Source organism: Heloderma suspectum, chromosome 5, assembly GCF_057233095.1.
Source record: "Heloderma suspectum isolate Gila_16-S chromosome 5, 16-S_ref, whole genome shotgun sequence".
NCBI classification, from domain to species: domain Eukaryota; kingdom Metazoa; phylum Chordata; class Lepidosauria; order Squamata; family Helodermatidae; genus Heloderma; species Heloderma suspectum.
The window spans coordinates 122500396-122523766 of NC_139462.1; the positions used below are offsets into that span (position 1 = coordinate 122500396).

The 23371-nt window shown below is 42.4% G+C and overlaps 1 protein-coding gene across 10 annotated transcripts in view; it reads right to left on the reverse strand.

Annotated features, from left to right (window-relative positions):
• HTT (huntingtin) overlaps window positions 1–23371 on the reverse strand; it is a 381175-nt gene that overhangs the window by 264765 nt on the left and 93039 nt on the right. For 9 of the 10 annotated variants that reach the window (XM_084859889.1, XM_084859886.1, XM_084859890.1 and 6 more), the window contains 6 exons: window positions 15578–15689; window positions 13682–13822; window positions 12605–12763; window positions 12420–12517; window positions 6440–6579; window positions 6159–6291 (listed from right to left, as the gene is read on the reverse strand). In XM_084859889.1, the coding sequence (XP_084716015.1) occupies window positions 6159–6291; window positions 6440–6579; window positions 12420–12517; window positions 12605–12763; window positions 13682–13822; window positions 15578–15689 (783 nt within the window). The remainder of the gene's footprint in view (window positions 1–6158; window positions 6292–6439; window positions 6580–12419; window positions 12518–12604; window positions 12764–13681; window positions 13823–15577; window positions 15690–23371) is intronic. The other variant, XM_084859888.1, reaches the window with a different exon arrangement.

Genomic DNA, 23371 nt, shown 5'->3' on the forward strand with positions numbered 1-23371 from the left:
TGAAAAAAGAAGAGAAATGCCATTTGGTGTAGCCAATAAAGAACTCAGCAGGTTATGCACATAATCCAAAAGAAAAAGTGCAGGAATTTAAAAAATACTATGAAATCTTGCATACATCAGAAAAATTATCACCTCAGAAGATTACTGATTCTCTAATATCTTTATCAATACCCATATTTTCACAAGAAGATGCGCAAGGTCTTGAATCAGAGCTGTCATTAGAGGAAGTGAGAGTAATAATTAAATCATTAAAAATAACAAAGACCAAGGAGTTGATGGATTTATTCCAGAATTCTATAAAATATTTACTGAAGAAATATTGGAATCTTTGACTTGAACTATGAAATCCATAATGGAATATAGAGATATGCCAAGGTCATGGATTCAAGCTAAAATTATTGTGCTTCCCAATAGGATAAGGATCCTTCATTATTGACATCTTATTGGCTGACTTCTTTGTTGAACCAAGATGTTAAGATTTTGACAATGGTGCAGGCTAATCATTTAAGTATGTAATCCTACTAGATCCACCATGGTACTCGTAAGACTCCGAACTCAGAAGCTTGAGAGGACCCAATGCAGAGTGGGAGATTCTAGCTAAACAGGAATTTTCGCCCATTTACCTGAGGCATTGGGGAGGGAGAGAGATAGAGGCTGGGGATAGCTCGTATCCCCACTTCCCTAGTCCCCTCCCCTCCCCGCCCACCCCTTCCCCTTCTCTCCAAGCTTGCATTTGCGAGCTTGGAGAGGCCGCTGGTACAGTTCTCTCATACCAGCTGAGATGGGGCGGGGGTGGGAAGCTTGGACTCCTGGGTCCGAGGTCGGAGCACTGTTTCCGGTCTTAGATCCAGGACTTCGATAAATCCTATGGCCCCCCCAGATGCTGTCTAGGGGCCATAGGATTGCTCTCTAAGCATGCTATTGTAAGGAATGAATCTGAGCATGTGGAGATGGCTGGCAGTTCAGATTCAGAACGGGGAGAGCCAGAACTGGGGGAGGCACCCTCCCTAGCGAGCTCAGATATGGCAGACTTTCTTCCCAAGACCATGACACGGATGGCTCAGCCTGAACACACACACCCTTCCTCCACCATGAGAACCCATTGCAAAGTGAAGTGGGAAAAGTTAGAGGCAGGGCTCAGATGCTCCACCAGGTTGGCTGCTCATGAAAGCCAACGTAGGAGGGAGCAACCCTAAGGGAGGGGCATCCCTGAGAAGCTAGTCTGCCCAAGAAGTTCTTGCTCTGACTGCTGGCAACTTCTTTAACTTCCACTTCCTCCCCTCTATTGATATTCGTAGATGTGTGGATTAGCTGTTTCATTGCAGTCTGAGAGTTTCCTAGAATCTGCATTTGTAAAGAAGCTAGTCATTGTCGCCCTGCTTTTTTAACTTATATGCAGAGTACATCATGAGAAACGCCAGGTTGGATGAACCACAGGTCGGAATTAAGATTGCCGGGAGAATTATCAACAACCTCAGATATGTAGACGATACCACCCTAATGGAAGAAAGTGAAGAGGATCTAAAGAGCCTCTTGTTGAGGGTGAAAGTGGAGAGTGCAAGAGCTGGTTTGAAACTCAACATTAAAAAAACTAAGATCATGGCAACTGGCCCCATCACTTCCTGGCATATAGAAAGGGAAGGAATGGAAGCAGTGACAGATTCTGTTTTCTTGGGCTCCAAGATCACCGCAGACGGTGACTGTAGCCATGAAATTAAAAGATGCTTGCTCCTTGGGAGGAAAGCTATGGCAAACCTAGACAGCATAGTAAGAAGCAGAGACATCACCTTGCCGACAAAGGTCCGTCTAATCAAAGCTATGGTTTGCCCAGTAGTAATGTATGGCTGTGAGGGCTGGACTATAAGGAAGGCTAAGTGCCGAAGAATCGATGCATTCGAACTGTGGTGCTGGAGCACGCTCTTATGAGTCCCCTGGACTGCAAGGAGGTCAAATCAGTCGATCCTAAAGGAAATCAACCCTGAGTGCTCATTGGAAGGACAGATACTGAAAATGAAGCTCAAATATTTTGGCCACCTAATGCGAAGGGAAAACTCACTGGAAAAGACCCTGATGCTGGGAAAGATTGAAGGCAAAAGGAGAAGGGGACGGCAAAGAATGAGATGGCTAGATAGCATCACCGATCCAATGAATATGAACTTGCGCACACTCTGGGAGAGAGCAGAGGACAGGAAGGCTTGGCGTGCTATGGTCCATTGGGTCACGAAGAGTCGGACATGACTTAACGACTGAACAACAACAAAGTAGTGTAGCCCGAAGCCTTGTTTCCTGGAGTGTGTTGATTGCAAAGGGGGAGGACAAGGAATGTGACAAGACAGCTCCGATTCTGAATCAGAGTTGGAGCAGCTAGATCAGAGGCAGGGGGAGGGACTCTCCCTAGTCAGCCAAGACTCTGGGAGAGATTCCTCCGAAGACCTTGACAAGCAGATGGCCCAGGCTCAGTCTCTGCCCCTTCCCTCCACCATGCAAATTCAAGTTTCTAAGGAGGAGGAGGAAGAGAGGTGTGACTTGAGAGACACTAAAGTGGGAAAAGTTAGGGGCAGGGCTCAGATGCTCTGCCAGGACAGCCACTCTTGGAAGCCAACGTAGGAGGGAGCCACCCTAAGGGTTGTGCATCACTGCAAAGCAAGTCTGGCGGTGAGGCTCACATCCAAACTGTGATTGAGTTGTTTAGAGGCCTGAGGCAGTCTGAGAATTTCCTGGAATCTGCATTTGTAAAGAGGCTTGCATAAAGAGGCTAGTTTCTAGCAAAATAAAGTAGTATTAGCCTGAAGCTTTCTCTCCTTGTGGTGTTGATTGCGATGGGGGAAGGACGATCCATTTCTGACAGACACCAGTGCAGAATACTTGTTCAAGCATCCTGCACCCAATTCCATGGTGGTTGAGGCTGCACAAGGCATATCTAAAAAGACACATTCCTCTCCCACTGACGAAGAGGGAAGAAGGCTAGATCTACTCGGCAGGAGATTTTACTCTTCTGCTTCAATGGGTTTGAAGATCTCTAACTATCAAGTGGCAATGGCAGGTTACCAGTTGCTATTGTGGGACAAGGTGGGCAAGCTTCTCAACCTTTTGCCCGATGATAAAAAGGAGGTGGATCATCTCTTTAGAGCAGAAATGTTGAAACCATCGAGACAACAAATAAATACATCTTGCCACCAGACAAGTGCTAGTGAATTCAATAGCTTTTTGACGCCACGCTTGGCTTACATCCTCTGGTGTTCTGCAGGACACGAGAACAAGAATAGAGGATCTACCATTTGATGGCCAAGGACTGTTCAATGCCAAGATGGACGAAGCATTGGACACAGTACAGAAAACTCATACCACAGCCCGCCGAATGGGATTCCTTCCACAACAGCAGCAGCAGCAGCAACATAGGCATTGTCTTTGCTATCAGTCATCGACCCCTCAATATCAGCCCTACAACACCAAGCTGGGTCAACAGCAGCAACAACGGTCACAATCAAGCAGGCAAAGGAAATCCTTCCAACAGTCCAAGTTCTGCAGGAAGCCTGATAGCAGGGGCAAACAGCGCCTTTGACTTCCTGCCTTGTTCTCTCCCAGTCAAACAACAACCTCCAGTCTTTGGGATGCACCTCTCATGATATCATCTGGCATGGTGAGACATCACAACAGACTCATGGGTGCTGACCATAGTCCAGAAAGGATATCGTATTGAGTTTGACACCATCCCTCCACTTGGTACTGTAAAGTAACCACTCCATCTCTAGTTCTCCTTACTGAGGTTCAAACTCTCCTCGACAAGAGGGCAATCCAGCTGATCCCAAACAATCAACTAGTGGAAGGTTTTTATTCCTGGAACTTCACAATACTGAAGAGGGATGGCGGTCTTTGACCGATTATGGATCTCTGGCAACTCAACAAGTTCATCTCGCCCAAAAAATTCTGCGTTGTTACACTGGCATCAAGGAGACTGGTTCACCAAAATCGACCTCAAAGATGCTTGCTTCCATGTGGCCATGGAGCAGTCTCATCAGTGCTACCTGCACTTCGCCATTGGTACCAACGTCTACAAAATTCAGAGTTCTACCCTTCAGTCTCACCACTGCTCTGAGGGTATTTACAAAGTGCATGGCAGTTGTGTATGCCTATCTCCGGTTGCAGTGGGTAGAAGTTTACCTTTACATTGATGACTGACTCTTGGTGGCGTCAATGAGGTCTCATCTCCTATGGTCAACAGAGGTGACCTGTGATCGCCTCAGAGCTCTAGGACTTTACATCAATGTAGAGAAGTCTCACCTTGTGCCTACCCAGAGCATAACATTCATAGGGGCATTACTAGATTCCAAAGTGGGACGAGTTTTCCTACCCAACACCTGACTGAAAACATTAGTCGCTTTTGCTTCAGACATACTGACAAGCAATTCTACCATGATGTACAAGATCCAACAGCTACGGGGGTTTAATGGCTGCGATGACAGCTGTCGTTCGCTATGCACATTTACGGATGAGACCCTTACAAAACTGGTTCATCCGCTATTTCAACAATCAGCTCGATGCTCGCCAATCAAAACCGACACTCCCACCCGATATCAAAGACTCTCTGCAGTGGTGGTCAGTACCAACCAACTTGGATCAGGGGCTCCCGTTCTTTCAACCATCCCTGTCTGTGGTACTGACTACAGATGTTGTCTCTTTCGGGATGGGGAGCACATTGCTAGACTCTCCACCACTCCTCCGGATCTGCACTGGATGCTCCATAAACCTCCGAGTTCAGAGGCTTACGAGCATCGAAGGCGGAAGTCATAGGATTGCATCCTTAGGTTAAAAAAAAAAAGGAGAAGGATTTAGCATTGGAATAACCATCAGAAGTTTGGCAATGGACTGGTGAAAATATGGCAAAAAGCCTCATTGCAATTAATTTGAAACAAAATTATTTTAAAACATTACATCAATTATATTTAACACCTTACAAAAATAACAAGATATATGGCTTAGAACATGATAGATGTTGGAGATATGGTTCTTGTGGACCAGATTATATGCACATTTTTTGGCACTGTGTTAAAATTAAATCTTACTGGAATCCAGTTGTGTTTTACATTGAGCAGGCAACAGGTTATAAGCTTCCAATGGATCCCCTTAGGATACTCCTTAATTATGTAGAAGATCGTGTGGAAAAGGTGGATGTGGAATTAGTAATTAATCTTTTTAATAGCGGCAAAAATCTCAATAGCTTCATTTTGGGAAATGGATACTGTCCCCCTCTGTCTGGTTGTGTTTTTTTAGGATCTGGGATGTGTTTTCTCAGATAAAGGCTAGAGAAAGGCCAGAGAAGAACAAATGTTTGAGGATAAGTTTATGAAAAGATGGAGTGTCCTTGTCAGAGAATCACAGAATAGTAGGGTTGGAAGGGGCCTATAAGACCATCAAGTCCAACCTCCTCGTTCCATGTTTTGCAATGAGAAATTTAGAGACAATGTTTGCCTGTATTCATTGTTTTCCCTAATCTGATTTTTTGTTGTTGAAAGAGAACTACACATTTCTGGGATGAGTCTTTATGTTAATTTTATTTTATATGACTAAGGGTGCAATCCTATGGCTGCTAGACAGCATCTAGATAGCCATAGGATTTTTTGATTTATGAGAACCGAACCCGGAGTCAGTGCTTCAAGCTTGGTTCCCAGAAATCCGACTCCCCTCCCCCTCCACTTCATAGGAAGCGTGGTTTGTCTCTGGCTCCATACTCAAAAGAGCAGGGGGGAGAGGCTGAAAAGGAGGCGTTCCTGAGGGCAGGGACCGCAGAAGTGCAGTTATGACACTTCCTATGTGTCATGTGGCCTCCCCCCACCCCTGCTCTGAGGTGACCAATTAGGCAGCCAAAATTGGCTGTCTAGCCACAAGGGTAGCCAGAGTGCGGAGGAGAGGATCTGCTCTGCCCACCCTGCATTGGAGAGGCAGCAAACTATCCCCATTGGATTGAACCCTAAATAAAGATTTTAAAAATCCATTTATTATTGACCATAATACAGCTATCATGAAGGTTGTAAATACAACTTCCAGATTGACTAAGAAAACTGATAGTAGGTTAAACTGAAGAGAATAATGCATAAAATAAATCAACAAAACCAAAGTTCTAATTCCATCTTCAAAGATTTTCATTCACAAATACCTACTTCTTGTGAAATGAATCTTTCATCCCCAGCAAGCATAAAAATGAAGAGCTGAATAGAACAGTTACTCACTCCGGTATAATGATGAGCACCTCTGTGCAAGTTGTTGGCCCTTCCTTCCAAAAAATTGATTAGCCTTAACAGAAAGATGGACAAAAATGGTATTACAAGCCCTTCTTCACAGTTGAGCAAAGAGTAACAATAGTGGTGCCAACTATAACTTAATTTTTAAAAGAAAAAACATGTTTAATACTGTGACTAAAATTTTAAGTAAAAACACTTACCGAAAATCTATCTCAGCAAGAGTTTCCAGCAGCTCAGTCCTAACTAGCCAATATGAACTGTTCCTCAGTGTAAGGAGGTCAATCATTAATTTTAAACCTAAGGCACTATAGCTGCTACTGCACAAACTCATGATGCAATGCTAAAGAGAAGAGAGAGACTTTTAATTGTTTTAAACAATGTAAGTTAGTAATAACAGATAGCATTTAAACGTTACAAAACTTTATTTACTGAGTATTTGCAGAATATATTTGATTTTGAGAATTTGTCCATTACAATAAATGCATTAATAAAGTAAAACATAATTATGTTGCAGAACCCAGAGTCAGAGAGACCATGGAGTGAAGGAAAAAGAGATTCTTTATTAACGCGCGGGCTTAAGGCTGGAATCATTTCCAAAGAGCCAGAAGCCCCGAAATATATCAGCACATTGGTTTTATAGACATTGTGACTCATATGAAACGGCTCCTCCTCCCCTTCCTGCGTGGGGTTGCAGTCCTCAACATTTCTTCTCCTAGCACCATTGTTTATAATACAAGAACTGGGTTATAGGGTAGCCATGATAAGGAGAGAACAGAAGAGAACAGCAGAGAACAAGATATACAATTGTATGACCTTTGACAAGATAAGGAATTCCTGTATCTCATCAGCTTACAACAATATATTCAAGGGAGAAAGAGCTCAGCAAGAACATGAAGCATGAGACTGCATGAGGCTACTTAGTCTGACCCCCGATATGGCTGCTACAATTAAAACAAAGCTAAGCTATTCATATAATAGAGTGCATTAAAAGCATCATTAACCCAACACCAGTGCACTGAAGCATATCAAGCGGAAGTGTTAACATCATCATAATCTCAGAAAAAAGCTAAACTTCATCTCTGCTAACCCAGAGAACATGACTAAGATCTAACGAGTTTAAGCTGTAGAAGGGGGGGTTTCAGCTGAATGTTAGGAGAAACATTTAAATGGCAATAGCAATTTGACAATAGAACCAGTTACCTACGGAAGTAGTAGGTTCTTCCTCACTAGAGTTTTTCAAGCAAAAATTGGAAAGCCAACTGTTGGGGATGTTCTAGCTCTGGATTTCCTATGCCAAGAGGGGAACAAGGCTGAATCGCCTAGAAGCCCAACCCCAAACTCTATGATCTCCTCTTCTGCAACTAATGACCATCACAATGAATAACATGCACACATGTATGTGTACAGACACAAACACACACACACTTTAAAACATCAGGAAACACAATAGTTTTTCAATAGAACTGTCATCTCAGCAATCCCCTCATGTTTGCTTGTAAAAAAACAGAGCTCAGTTACTGTGATGCAGCCAATTTGACTATTCACTCTAACAGCAGACTTGGGTGATTGAGTGCCTATCTGCGTGGAAGTGAAACAGGACTACCCAAAAATAAGATAGTGTTTTCTAGATACTCAAGAGACTCACTGGGTATGCAGAAGTTTGTGTGTGTGTGTGTGTGTGTGTGTGTGCGCGCGCACACACATGCAAGGCCTGACAAGCACCTGTGAGTTTCCTGAAGGTACTGAATGTTGATATGTCAAGTTGAGGGGGGAAAAGGGGATGGGGTGGGGAAGAAAAAAGGAAATTTGCCTGGGACAAGAAGAAAATTGTCCTAGTCATTTGATGGCCTATGATGGGGCTTCTTAATTTGGGGCACAATCCTATCGGGATGCCTATCAGCCTCTGAACTCAGAGGCTGATGGGGATCCCAAGCAGACCAGGAAGAGCATGGAGGCAATCTTTGTCAGGAGCCCAGACAGCCTCAGAGCAGTTCGGATTCTGAGGAGGAACAGCTATCCATGGGAGAGGGGCCAGCGCATCCCTCCCAGGCTCAGCACCTGGCAGAGATTCCACCTGGCAGAGATTCCTCCTGCCAGCATTCCTAAGATAGATAGTGACCCTGGCAGTGAGGGAATGCGGGAGGGGGGCTTCTTAGATGCTCGACGCAGACACAAAGAGTGACGAGCGATGGAGGGCGTGGAAAGGAGGCGTAGCGCCCGTTTGGCGCGCAAGCAATGGCCGCCTCCCATGGACCCAAGGGAAAGAGGGAGGATCTCTCCCTAGCCCATAAGTTCTGGGTCTTCAAGTGACTCTCTTTCAAACGGGGATCAACTGACTACTTGAAGCTCAGGCCACCCTGCTGTTCCTTGCTTTAGTCGCTGGTGATTAGCATCTGAAAGAGTCATTAAGTTGTAAAAGGATTAAAGCTTTGAAAAGAAATCCTTTCTTCTGTGTCTTGAGTTGGCTGTTGGAATCTACTGGGAGAGGCTGCCAGAGTGCTCCTGACAATCTTTGCCTCCGCGCTCTTCCAATTTTGCATTTTGGCTCTACGGGTTGTTTCACCCATCTAGCTGGGGCTCTTCAGAGAGGAAGGGAAGAGGCTGGGGAGGTTGGAAGATTCTTGATAAGTCCCCTCCCTTCACACAGAACTGCCCCCTTTCCCTCCTCTCCGAGACCACTTTTGCGACCTTGGAGAGGCAGCTGGCATGTTTTTCTCCACGCCAGCTGCGAGTGGAGGGGAGCTCGGATGCCTGGGTCTGACATTGGAGCATTGTCTCCAACTTTGGATCCAGGAATCAGAAAAATCCTATGGCCCCTGGAAGGGGCCATAGGATTTCTCCCTCTGTTGTTTGTCCAGGCCTCTGACATTTTAAAATTGTTTTTAGCTATTTTAAATTGTTTTAACTCTTTTATGTTTTAACCCCTATTGTAAGATCCCTTCAGTCTTTATTAGAGAAAGGTGTCTAATAAATTTAATAAATAACAGCAGTAAATAAAAATGACCTGCTCTAATAAGTAATACTAATAAAAAATGAAAATGACCTGCTCAAGTTCGTAACAACTTATAGTAAGTATCCTCAAGTGGAGATGTGTACTGTGAGGTTAAAAACCTTCCTGTACACTATACAGGAGGAAAGAAAGGGAGGAAAATGACACCTTTTCCCCTTTCCCATCACCACCACTACCTCGCTATAAAGCCAGCAAACATACCATTCTCTTTTGACTGTGGGGCAGTTTGCTGACTGTTTGCAACTGGAGGAATTGAGTGCGTGGGCATGGAACTGAGCCTCATCTGGTGACTGGAGCAATTCTGAGAGGAGGCGTATCAAAAGCAGACATGCCGTGGGTGGCAGGGTCAGCCCTGAAGGGGTGACACCAAAGAAGGTTGCCCTCTGGGAATCACAAGGGCGCGAGTGTCCTCCCTCCGCCATCTCAGAATGGCAAGGTTGGCCAGGTTCTGCATTAGAGACAGACACATGTCCCTGGCCTACAGCGAGAGCCTGGATCAGGGAAGTTGTGTTGAGGAAGGTCCTCCTGAGTGGGAGTCAGGAGGACATGTATAGCAGATTAGTTCTTTCCTTTGATTGGCAGCGGTGAGATGTACTCATTATTATTAGATCATGAGCAGAGAACCGGGGCAGAAAATTTTTCAGTGCTTTATTTTTCAACAGAAAAAAATCAATTTCATAAGTTTATTAGTAAAATGCATTATGCTAATTGCAAATGCAACACTGGGCAAGCTTGTCAGTTTCAAAGTTGTAATTAATATTTTGTAGGTGATTATCCCTAGCAAGTATGTAAGGGCATACTTACATACTTGAATACTGACATATGTATGTCAGTGAAATACATATATGTCTCAGTGTGAAATCGAACTAATAAATAGCCAAAGCAAAACTGAAGGTGTCCCAACTTCCTTAGTAGAAGGGAGTTGAACTCTCTGAAATAGATGAGTGGTTGCACAATTCTCTGGATTGCTAAAAGTAATTAGTGTGTCAACAGTTTTTACACTTGGTTTTTCCTTAAATTTAAACAATGTAAGGAAGTATAGGCTATTGTCTTTAGTTTTCTTTACAAGTATTCTAAAACATTCTACATAATATAAGCTTTAAATCAAATTAAATGTGCAATCCTGTCCCTTGAAGGAGCGGTCCAATGTTGGAGCCTCCATATATCCTGAGCTTTCCTATGATTTTCACCTCCCCGTCCTCCTTACTGTTGTTTTTTCCTCTAGAAGAGTGGAGAGACCACAAGACACTGTGGATCTCGGCCTCTCCTCTCCCCTTCCTACCCACTGGAACACCCATTTTTTGCCTCCCCAAAGTCACTTTTGCAACCTCAGCTACAGGTGCTCTTAGATAAAACTGATTATCTTGATCCATTCCAGTTTAGGTTCATGCCCTGTTTTGGGATGGAATCAGCCTTAGTTGCTCTGATGAATAAGCTTCTTTGAGAGAAGGATGGGGGAGTGCGAACTTGTTAATTCTTTGTGATCTCTTAGCGGCTTTTGATACTGCTGTATCCTCCTGGACTGTCTCCATGAGTTGGGAGTTTTACAGTGGTTCAACTCTTACTTATGGCATCGGTTCCAGAGAATAACAGTGGGTGAATATGACTCTGCTCCCTGGTAGTTGAACTGTGCGATGCCACATGGCACTATTCTGTGCCTGATGCTGCTTAACATTTATATGAAGCCGCTGGGAGCGGTAATTAGGAGATTTGGGACAAGGTGTTCCTACGGGTCATCTGGTCTCCCCACCCCGCGCTCCAACATCCCACAGCTAGACAACTGAAATCGGCCACCTAGCTGCGAATGCAGGCCAGCTGGAGTGTGGAAGAGACAATCCCCTCTGTGCTCCCCCCACCTTGCATTGGATAGGCAGTCGCCTCCGAGTTCGGAGGCAGCCATCTATCCGCATAGGATTGCTCCCTTAGTGATTTTAATATATTAAGTGGTATAAAAGTTATAATAAATATATAAATAACTCAAGCTTGGGGCTTGCAGCCTCAAATCTAAGCCCTCCAGTACTATAGGAATGTAGCAACATAATACCATGTTAGGCTATTTTTCCATCTAGCTCAGTATTACCTACTCTGATGGGGAATTGGCTCTTCAGGGTTTCAGGCAGAAGTCTTTCACATCATTCACTACCTTTTATCACAGCAGGGGGAGGCGGGGGGAAGGAGGAAGAGAAGAAAGGCACCCTTTTTTCTTTTAACCTTCTGGAACACACATCCATGCAATGCTCCTGTTCTAGGTTAGCTGAATTCCTGAACAGGAGCACTCTCCTTAGGCCTTGGATATACTGTAACTGCCAACTGCCTCCCCTAGGAGCTCCTCAAGCCCACGTTTCCTGATGACTTTACCTGCTCCCTTCATGTAGATGCTGAAAAGCTTGGCAACAAGATGGAATCCTGCAGCACCCCTTGGTTTGCACAGTGGCCCTCCAGTACCACCTTCTGAGTCCTGTCCCACCCCCAGAGGAATGTCCAGAGTCATTACAATAAAGTGCCCTTCAGCCCCATCCCTGCAAGGTGGTTGAGGTTTAACAGCATGGTTGATAGCAAACATCACTGAGATGTGCACACAAATCAACAGAATTCTGGAACATTTCTCCAATTCGTATGTGTTCCATGCACAATAATTTCCGTTAATTTAAATAATAAATCATGCACATGCTTTTAGGCTGTGTGGCTCTGAGTCATATTGCTGTATCACATCACTACAATTAAAACAACTCAGTACTTGAAGATATATGCCTCTCCTTTTCCAAAAGTATTTCTGGGGGGAACACTGTATCTTCCATATGCCATAACATTCCCCAATAAATGTTAGCATGCCAGATGGACTCATGCTGTAATCCACCCCACATCCACTCGCAAATATATGGTACACGTCAGATGTTAAGGACAGAAGCAATTTTATACATGTAGTCTGGGGGATTTCCATAGCCTTTTAACATCTGTCCTATGAGTTCTCTTCAATGCAGAGAACTTAGGGAGGGGAAAGGATCAATCACCTTGTGTTGTTCAACCAGGGGCAGGTGGCTGCCAAAAAGATTTGTGGTCATCACTGGCCACCTGGTTACTATGCTTATGGACTCCTGCCTCTGTAATAAGGCCATAAAGATATGAGCTCCACTCTTCAAAATGTTATGTTTAGAGAAGTTTCCGCTTACCCGCACAGCTGTACAAGCCAGCTTGCATGTAACTGAAGACTCATCTTTCAGAGTTCTTTGTAACAAAGGTATACAGTCTATCAGTGAAAATCTGTTTCCTGGGAATAAGGAAAGTTAAGACAATGAAACAACTAAAACATTATGGCACAAAACTCAGATTCCCACAAATTTACCCCCACTGTTACCTGTTGAAGCTTTTATCCTTGCTAGCCAATTTTCCACATCAAAGCGAGATTTACTGAGAATGGAATAAACTACTGTTCCACATAAAATGGCAGTTGCTCCTCTAATCTGGGGATCTCCATGATCAATATAATTCACAATATCCTTTACATACTGCTCTTCTAGAAAAATAAATTAGCAACATATAATAAAGAACTGTATCTGGATTATAAGTGTTCTACTTGTTGTCATTTTCTACAGTGCCACTGAAAATCAGATGTAAATCTTTTTTTAAAGGAAGGCTGAAATCACATATCTAACATCAAATGCATAGATAATCATCTATGAAAACTGTAAATCAGAGAAGTAACCACAAGGCGAATATTTCAGACATATGTTGTAATAAGTTATTACTGTAAAAGATAACCTTATTAATTAACAGACAGAGTAGACCCACTGAAATCAATGAGATTTGAGTTAGTCATGATGGACCTAAGCCCTGCTGAAATCAGTGAGTCTGTTCTAAATAAGACTAAATCTGGAGCCAATCTATAGGTCTCTAGTTTTGAAATTCCACTGAATTTGGCAGAAGGTCAAACATTTATGGTAGTTCCAAACTGTATCTGGAATTGGGGCTGAGCATGATATAATGATTCTCCTACACTGTCTAGGAATGGCTACACTGCTCAGTTACTTGGAGATAAGAAGGTAATCTGTTGCCACTGCAAGAAACTTAGCAGGGTATCCTATTCTTCACTGGATGTAGCAGGAAAACAAAAGAGGCGGTAAGGATATTCATTCTGAGTCACAACCAGATAGGAATCACAGTCATACATCAAGGTATGATGCAGAGGTGTGTCTTAGTTTACATGTGGTAAGAAAATAATCCTTACAAGATCTCCTTCTGGGTACTAGAGCACAGCATGTACCTTCTCAGCTGCCAGGTGATGGCAATTGACAAACACTGAAAGTTCCACTCTAACTATGAATAGATTGTTACTTCATTGTATATAATTATCTGGTTATTTTTGAAGCAGTCAGAAATAAAAATCAGTTTTTTCACACAAAAAAGTAATGAGGGAATATAAAGCTCAACATACCACACTCTTCTTTGGTGGCTTCAAAAGGCATTTTATACAGTTTGCTGAAGAAAGCTTCAGGATGGAGAGCAACAGCTGCTCCTACGCAGCTTACTGCTAAAGCTTTTACACTGACTCTCACATCTTTGTCAGGCACTAGTGCTAAACAGAAGAAGGTGAATATAAATTTAATGAAATATAATTCCTTTCATTATATAATGTAAACACGCCCATACTTTTAGCCTATAATATCTTTGTCTGGATAATCAACACCACATTAATGAAGTCTCAAGCATCAGAAATGACATTTAAATATACTTTTTATTATGTAATTAAACCAAGCAACTTATCTAAAAAAATTACCCATGTCAGAACTAAAGATCAGGAATTCTGCTCCAGAAAGTGTTCCATTAAAATGGAAACATTTTAGGCCATTCCAGTGACATTCCAAGTATCTTGGAGGCATATGTCCAGCTCCAAGACCACCTGCTGGTGAGATGAAGCCCTCATGAGGCCTTTCCTAAGGCCTCTATGTCTCATCGTACACCTATAACGTTATCAGTATGTGCCAGCTATTACTGGCCTTGGTAAAGGAAGAAGCTAGTAAGCTACAAACTGGAGCTTCTCCAAGGTTGTGTGAAGGGTACAATTCTTGCTGTGTGGGCTCCAGTGTTTGCCACGGCCTTTAGGCTTCACCACACACCAATGATTTCAGCATATACAATAATTTTAAAATAGGCCCACAGGCCTAACCCAACCCGTGGAGGTTCCCCATCTAGCCTGCAGAGCCTTGGCCTCCCTCCATGGGACCTGGCACCTGGCCTAGACACTATTGAGGTCTTGGGGAAGAGGAAGGGAGAGGAATCCCATTGTTATCTGTAATCATAGATCGGGCATAACAATGGGATTCCCCTGGGTACCAGTGCACCAAGTGCTGTGCACTCAGCCAGTATTTGCAGGAGCTCCACCAGGCACCAGCTGAGTGCGCACCAGCACACAAAGGCATCACCCTACTGGCTTGGCTTTGCCTGCCCTGCATCCTCACCCAATGGGAAAAGGCAAAGAGCAGGCGAAGCCATTCCAGTCAATGCACTGAGTAGATGATGGGGGAAGTGCACATGCGGTAAAGCTGGATCTCAGCCTGAAGCACTGAGCAGACAATCCACCTGGCATCTCGGCCAAGGACAAAATGATATTGGGGGGCGCAGCCCCACCTCCTGATGACATTCAGCCCATGAACACTGGGTGGGGAAGTCATCCGTCGCCCAACCCAAAACTGGTTCCCCATCACTGCTTTAAAACTTAAGCAAAGACCCAGTATTATAGTGTGTGACCAACTGAACCTTACACAGATTCCAGTATGTTCCTCACACACCAGTCCACTAAACATTCCTCCCAGTTGTAACATCAAACTCTGGCCCATATTCCAGCTGTGGCAGAATTTAGCCAGCTGAAACATTATTTAACACTGCAATTCTATTTATTTTAGTCAGTAGTAAGTCCCACTGAGTTAACTAGGGCCTGTTCCCAGATAACCAGGTACAGGATTGCAACCTAAAGTATGTTCTCAGACAGATTGCTCATTCACGTTCTTTGCAATTCAGAGTTTAATTACATCACAGGATGAACCAAACAGATTATGTGGGATCAAGTATAATTTTGTTTACACTGAGTTATATCCAACGTTACACTAGTGGAAATCTGTTAGCGCAATGGGACTCTTTCTCTCTCCTCCCCCCTCTGCACCACCCCAAAAACTTGCTCTAGAGAGTTTCCCAGATCTCTGAAGCAGATTTTGAGGGTGTGGGGTGGGGGAAGGAATCACACGCACCTCCTGGTTCCATTGACAGAACTGCTTCCATCAGCAGAATGACATCATTGGATTCAATCCACTATGTCTAATTGTCTTCAACTTACCTCCTTTCTCCCCTGTGAGCAGAAAAGAGGCTGATAGGAGACGAACACAATGAACTAGTGGAGCAGCATTTCCATCATTATAACACCCTATATCTCCTTTAATTCTGGAGAGCTGTGTTAAAAAGAAATCAAATTATATTCTGGTCAAATGCAATCTTTGTAACAAATATTAAGACAAACGTATAATTTAAAAATAGTGTTCATAACCCAAAAATAGTTGACTGCTTTAAAACCAACCTGGGTTTGAAAGAAAATCAATTACAGCATCTTTTCACTTCAAGAACTGTAAGAACATATTTCTGGTGTATGTGTCAACTGGTATAGAAAGTTTAAAAACTGGTTTGTGAAAAAATAATTGCCACAGTGGAGATTAGGCCTTCTATTAACAAATATTATTATAGGCACTATATAATCCATAGGAAAAAATGGAAGTGGTTAGAAGGACATTCATCATCAGTGGAAAAGTAGAATTCTGCAAAAGTTTTTTAGAACAATTTTGATTGAAGGAATATGCATAGGTAGAGCACAGTACCTGCAGATAGTCCGCAGACTAAACCTACATGAAGGAGAAAAGCTGAGCTTCACAGTGTACCATTAAAAGGTACCCAAACTGTATTCTATCATACTCCTCACATATTTGAGATGATCCACCAGAATTATTTTTCTCCAGAAACCACCGATTAATTCCACACATTTACATCATAATGGAATTCCCTCCCCTAAGAGACTCCCCATTTTATTGACATTTAAAGGATCCATATAGACGGTATTATTTCATCATCCCTTCAGCTCATAATAGATGCACCTGGTCTGCAGCTTTGGTATTGGTTATTTTGAGCTGCTAACTTGTTTTGGGGGGCTTGGATTGTCTTATTAATTATGTCTGTACATTTTATTCTTTTCATTTTTTGATTGTTTCATATTCTTATTATCTTTTATTTTGCATTGCTTTGGAACCCTATTAAGCAGGAAAGTCACTTATAAAAATAAAAAATGAAGCTATACTTTCTTCTGATGTGCTAGTCCCTAAATCTACTATTTGAAAAACTACTCACAAGGTTTCATTTGGGAATGTCAGATTATAAAATGAAAACGGCGGGATCAATCTTCACCCCAAAATTCTAGTGCAAAATTCTAGTGAACCATGGAGATCTAATCAGGTGTGGCTGGAGTCTTGGGGCATGGGGGGTGGCACCCACTTCACCCCAACTGCCCAGGCATTTACCTGCTGGCCTGCTGCTAGAGCACACTCTCTGTGACTGCTGCCAGTCTTTTGCTCAGCGTTGCTTATCTGAGTGCCGTCCAACAAGGGGAACGTTTTGAGTATGTGTGGTGCACACACTCGGAACATTTCCCTATAGTTTTTTTTTTCCGGCTAAAGATGGCGACGTAACTGGACCTCAGCTGCGTCTCTCCAAATTTTAAGTTTTTAAAACTCTTTTAAGACCGTCACTTTATCTAGATTCTTGCTACTAACTTTTAATGTTTTGTTTTCTATTTCTACATCTGCTTGTTGTGCTTCGGAAGTGAATGGGGCCATGGCTACACCAAAAGTAAAGAAAGGCATGGGAATGCCACTGACTCTTCCACTCCCCCACCCCTTCTAAAGTTTCTAAAGTCACATCCAAAGGATGAGAGCTGCTTGTTTTGATAAAAAAAAGTATCAGCACAGTTATCTCATCAATGCAAGCAGCTTGATCAACTGCACCAATCCAGGACTCTGCCAACACTCTTCAGGGGTCTATAGATTCGACTGATGCTTGTCTTCAACAAATGGAGTCAAACGTTAATTTACTTGAAGACCAGATTACTGCTCATGAAATTGCAGTGGTGGCCTCCCTCAGTGTTATCATCTCCTCAAGTCTCTCAGTTTGAAAATTTCTAGGATAGCTAATTTACATGTTCTTGGGCTTCAAGAACAGCCTACACAGCTCTGCCTTGCAGAGCTCATGGATACGTTTCTGCAGGAGTTATTGGCATTGCCTCCAGATTTTCAGCTTGATATTGAGTGTGCTTATAGAGTTCCTGGTTCTATGCAAGGATCCAGAGTGCAGCTGGTCACTGTTCGGGCCTCCACTAAAGAACACTTGCTCTGCATAGCCAGGCAGAGAGGAGAGCTTCGGTGGGGGACAGCTAATGATAAAATCATACTTTATCCGGACTATACTAAGGAGGTTTCAAACAGAAGATGACAATTCACCAAGGTGAGAATCTTAGCAAAAGAGATTGGTTTGCAACACTACTGTGTTTGTTCTGAATAACAATGTTCTGTTGTTATGTTACATGGTGGTCATTTCTTACTGGCACTAAAATTAAGGATGCCTCCGCCTTTTCTCTAGCCACTTAAGCTCAGTCTCTGGTTGTTGCTCAGTTGATAAAGATCTGGGCACTGGGCCAAGTTTTATTTCATTCCACTGTCTCTCCTTTTATCCTTTTTTCCCTCTCTCTCTTTTTTCCTTCTTTTTCATGTACTTCTTGTATTAAATATACTTTTTATATCCACTGATTTTTACTAGACATAGGTTATATGCAATTAATACAATCAATTTAGTTTTACAAGCAAATAAAACTATTACTTAAAATATTTATTTGTTTTTATTTTATTTTATTCTTGTTCACGGGTTTGCTTTCTCAACTTGTATACATTCAACATATGGAAAGGGAAGAACTGAGAGTGAAGTTGCTTGGGTGGCTTTAATGGAAGGCAAACTGTTTTTTATTTTTTGTTTTTGTTATGCTTTTTAGTTCTGTTTGTTTTTTATAGCATTTTCAATTTGGGGGGAGGGATAGATGGAGGATCTTGACAGTATTTGGGTAATTTGATTTTTATTTTTTTGGATTTCATTTTCGAATGTATTTTTTACCTTCTTGTAACTTTAAAGGTCTTTACAGGTGCAATATAGTAAATACTAGTCTGAAAGTTTCTGAAATTGTTAGACCTAAATTGTCATATTAATAATTTATCTGTCATGTTACTTAAATGTGGGTATTCTTCCTAAATCTGGGAATATTTGTTCATGTGGAGGGGCAAATAATTTGTTTTAGTTTTTCTTTTTCAATGCTCAATGTGACTTCATGGAATGTCAAGGGGTTGCAAGGGGTTGCCAGGACCCTATCATCCTTAGGGGCCCTTCTCCGGGAGCCCTACCAGAGGAAGTGACGCGGGATGCTACCAGGAAGATTGCCTTTTCTGCTGTGGCACCAAGGCTGTGGAATGGGCTCCCTGCAGAGGTTCGCCTGGTGCCGACGTTGTGCTGCTTCCAGTGCCAGGTGAAGACTTTTTTTATTCTCCCAGTATTTTAGCATTTTAGCTTCCGAAGCGTTGGTGTTTTAAATCTGTATTTTAAATCTCTCAATTGCTGCTAGGTTTTATTTTGGTTGTATTGTTACATTGTGGTTTTAAATTTTCATATTTTATATTGTTTTATGCTGCACTCTGTGGTTTAAATTTTTGTGAACTGCCCAGAGAGCTTTGGCTATTGGGTGGTATACAGATAGACAGACAGTCAGACAGAAATGTAAATAAGCAGAATAGAGTGCTTTCTAAATTAAAAGAGTTTAATGTTGATATGGCTTTTTTTTTTTTTTTTACAAGAAACAAGTTTATGTAATGGACACTTCGACACGGCATAAAGGGATTGCGATTTTAACGATTATCCTTGTCCATTCAATGGGTGATTATTTATCCCAATTGTCATTTTTTTATTTTGGTTTCCAAATATATATAAAGTAATTGCTATGATTAATGTATGTAGGCCTAATAATGATTATCCGGTTATGTTTTATGAATGTTTTAGTAAAATGGTTGACACTACTTATGATTATTTGATTGTGGGCAGAGACTTTAATAAGGTCTTAGACCCTTTGTTGGATAGGAAACCCCTCGCCCCCGGTTACGAGCCATATGGCTGTGAGATAGGCATCTCAGACCTTTATGGTTAGATCTGGTTTGACTGATGCTTGGAGAAATTTACATTCTACCGATAGAGAGCATACCTTTATTTCACCTGCTTATCATAATTGCTTCAGATTAGATTTTTTGGTTTCTACATCCTTGCTCCATCAAATAAAAGTTTGTAGGATTGATACATTGGTAGTGTCAGACCATGGCCCAGTATGTTTGGAGTTGCAATTTTCAGATACCCTTAGGGCCCCCGGTCCTTGGCATCTAATGTTTCTCTTCTTAATGACAAGAAGTTTAAAACTCAGATGCCTGTTAAATTGATGGACTATTTTAAAACCAATGAGGGTATGGCTGGTACTTGCTATCGAGTGGGATGTCAGTAAAGCTTTTATACAGGGCTGAATTATCACCTATGCTTCTTATAAGAAATCTTTAAAAAAAATACAACAGGTGTCTTAAATAAGTTGAAATCTCTTTTAACCCAGGCTGCCATTTCCCCTACTGCACAACTTTATCAAGAGCTACAGAATGCTAAGCCTGAGCTGAATAATATTCTTTCAGAGCAGGTGGAATTTGCTTCGAACTGTTTACAAGAGGCATATTGGGAAAATGGTGAATGTCCCAGTAAGATCCTGGCACATTGTCTTAAACAGCAAAATGTTATTTCAGCTATCAAAGATGAGAGTGACATGACATATACCTCTCCTATAGATATAAACTCACAATTTTTAAAGTTTTACACTGATCTGTATAGCACTGGTAGTGAAATATCAGAGCAGGATATGGACCCTGTTCCCCCTCATGTTAATCTTCCATGCTTAGATTCCTCACAACGACAGCCTCTTTTGGCTCCTTCGTGTCTGGAGGAAATCATGAAAGCGATTATGAATATGAATACTGGGAAATCACCTGGTCTGGACGGATTTCCAATGGAGTGGTACAAAATATTATTGTCTTTATAATCATATCTTTGAATTGGGCTCCCTTTCATAAAATAGTAGATTTGGAAGGGGCTTATAAGACCATCGAGTCCAACCCCATGCTCAATGCAGGAATCCAAGTCAGAGCATCCCTGACAGATGGCTGTCCAGCCTCGTCTTGAATGCCTCCAGTGTGGGAGAGCCCACTACCTCCCTAGGTAATTGGTTCCATTGTCATATTGCTCTAACAGTTAGGAAGTTTTTCCTGATGTTCAGCCGGAAGCTGGCTTCCTGTAACTTGAGCCCATTCTTCTGTGTCCTGCACTCTGGGATGATCGAGCAGAGATCCTGGCCTTCCTCTCTGTGACAACCTTTCAAGTTCTTGAAGAGTGCGATCATCTCTCCCCTCAGTTTTCTCTTCTCAAGGCTAAACATGCCCAGTTCTTTCAATCTCTCCTCATACGGCTTTGTTTCCAGTCCCCTGATCATCTTCATTACCCTCCTCTGAACCATCTCCAGTTTCTTCATTGTTAAACGATGCCTATATTACTGTGATTCCTAACCCTGGCAAGGATCATGCCTATTGTGCTATCAATCTATTTCATTAATTACTGTACATAATAAAATATTAATGACAATTTTGGCTGATAGACTGCAACAAGTTATTACCGGTTTGACCAGACTAGATGGGATTTATTCAAAACAGACAGGGAGCTGATAATCTCAGATTAGGTGTCGATCCGATCGCCTTAAATTCTGAAAGAACTGAACAGGTAGGTGGCCATAATTTCTTTGGATGCAGAAAAACCCTTTGACAAAATCCACTGGAAATTTATTTTCACTAAACTGAGTAATTTAAGTTTTCCTATAGAATTTTTGAAGTGGTTAAAATTTTATATTCACGCCCAAGAGCTGGAGTTACGACTAATCGTTTACTTTTGACTTTATTTTTATTTGGGCAGGTCACTGGACAAAGATGTCCACTTTCCCCATTGATATGTGACTTATGTTTGGAACCCCTGGTGTGTGCTATGAGACAGAACAGTAGTATTCATAGTTTTGCACATGCTGGTTTAGAATTCAAAATTATCCTTTATACTGATGATAGTTTATTTCAAAACTCGTCTGTTCCAGCTTTGATGAAAATGATTAATACTTTTGGTGACTTCTCCGGCAATTCAATTAATTGTTCAAATTCTGAAATGATACCGGTTGGAGACAGTATATATTCTAGTGTACTAGCTAATTAGCACCCAGATTTTATTACCTATTTGGGAATACTTATCCCTAGATATATATCTCAAATGATCAAGCTAAATTTAAATAAGTAGAATAGTAGTAGAATAGTAGGGTTGGAAGGGGCCTACAAGGCCATCGAGTCCAACCCCCTGCTCAACGCAGGAATCCGAGTCAGAGCATCCCTGACAAATGGCTGTCCAGCCTTGTCTTGAAGGCCTCCAGTGTGGGAGAGCCCACCACCTCCCTAGATAACTGGTTCCATTGTCGTATTGCTTTTACAGTCAGGAAGTTTTTCCTGATGTTCAGCCGGAATCTGGCTTCCTGTAACTTGAGCCCATTCTTCTGTGTCCTGCACTCTGGGATTATCAAGAAGAGATCCTGGCCTTCTTCTCTGTGACAACCTTTCAAGTACTTGAACAGTACTATCATATCTCCCCTCAGTCTTCTCTTCTCAAGGCTAAACATGCCCAGTTCTTTCAGTCTCTCTTCATAGGGCTTTGTTTCCAGTCCCCTGATCATCTCCGTTGCCCTCCTCTGAACCCTCTCCAGTTTGTCTGCAGCCTTCTTCAAGTGTGGTGCCCAGAACTGGACACAGTACTCCAGATGAGGCCTAACCAGTGCTGAGTAGAGGGGAACTAGTACTTCCCAGGATTTGGAAGCGATGCTTCTATTAATGCAGCCCAAAACAGCATTTGCCTTTTTTGCAGCCACATCACATTGTTGTCTCATATTCAGCTTGTGATCGACAGCAATTCCAAGATCCTTCTCGCTTGTAGTGTTGTTGAACCACGTATCCCTCATCTTGCAACTGTGCATTTGGTTTCTTTTTCCTAAGTGCAGAACTTGGCATTGATCCCTATTAAATTTCATTCTGTTTTCTGCCCAGCGTTCCAGTCTATCAAGATCTGATATCTTTGAATTTTGTTTCTGTCTTCCAAAGTATTTGCTATCCCACCCAATTTTGTGTCATCTGCAAATTTGATCAGCATTCCCTGCACTTCCTCCTCCAAGTCATCAATACAAATGTTGAAGAGCACTGGGCCCAGGACTGAGCCCTGCGGTACCCCACTCGTTACGTCTCCCCAGTTTGAGATAAGCACTCTTTGAGTCTGATTCTGTAGCCAACTGTGGATCCACCGGATCGTTGTTTCATCTAGCTCACTTTGAGCTAGTTTGCTCATCAGGATATCATGGGGCACTTTGTCGAAAGCGTTGCTGAAGTCGAGGTATATGATGTCTACAGCATTCCCACGGTCTACAAGGGAGGTTACTTGATCAGAAAATGAGATCAGATTTGTCTGGCAGGACTTGTTTTTGACAAATCCATGTTGGCTTCGAGTAATCACGGCATTGTTGTCAAGGTGCTTCCAGATGGATTCCTTTATCATCTGCTCCAGAATTTTCCCAGGGATTGATGTCAGACTGACTGGTCTGTAGTTCCCAGGTTCCTCTTTTTTACCCTTTTTGAAGATAGGGACAAAGTTAGCCCTCCTCCAGTCATCTGGCACTTCCCCCGTCTTCCATGATTTCTCAAAGAGAATAGACAGTGGTTCTGAGAGTTCTTCTGCCAGTTCCTTTATGACTCTAGGGTGCAGTTCATCTGGCCCTGGAGATTTGAACTCATTCAAAGTCATTAGGTGTTCCTTGACCATATGCCTATTGATCTCAAGCTGCAATCTTGCCCCTTCAGCCTGTACTTCGCCTCTGCCAGGAGGGTCATAGACCCTCCTT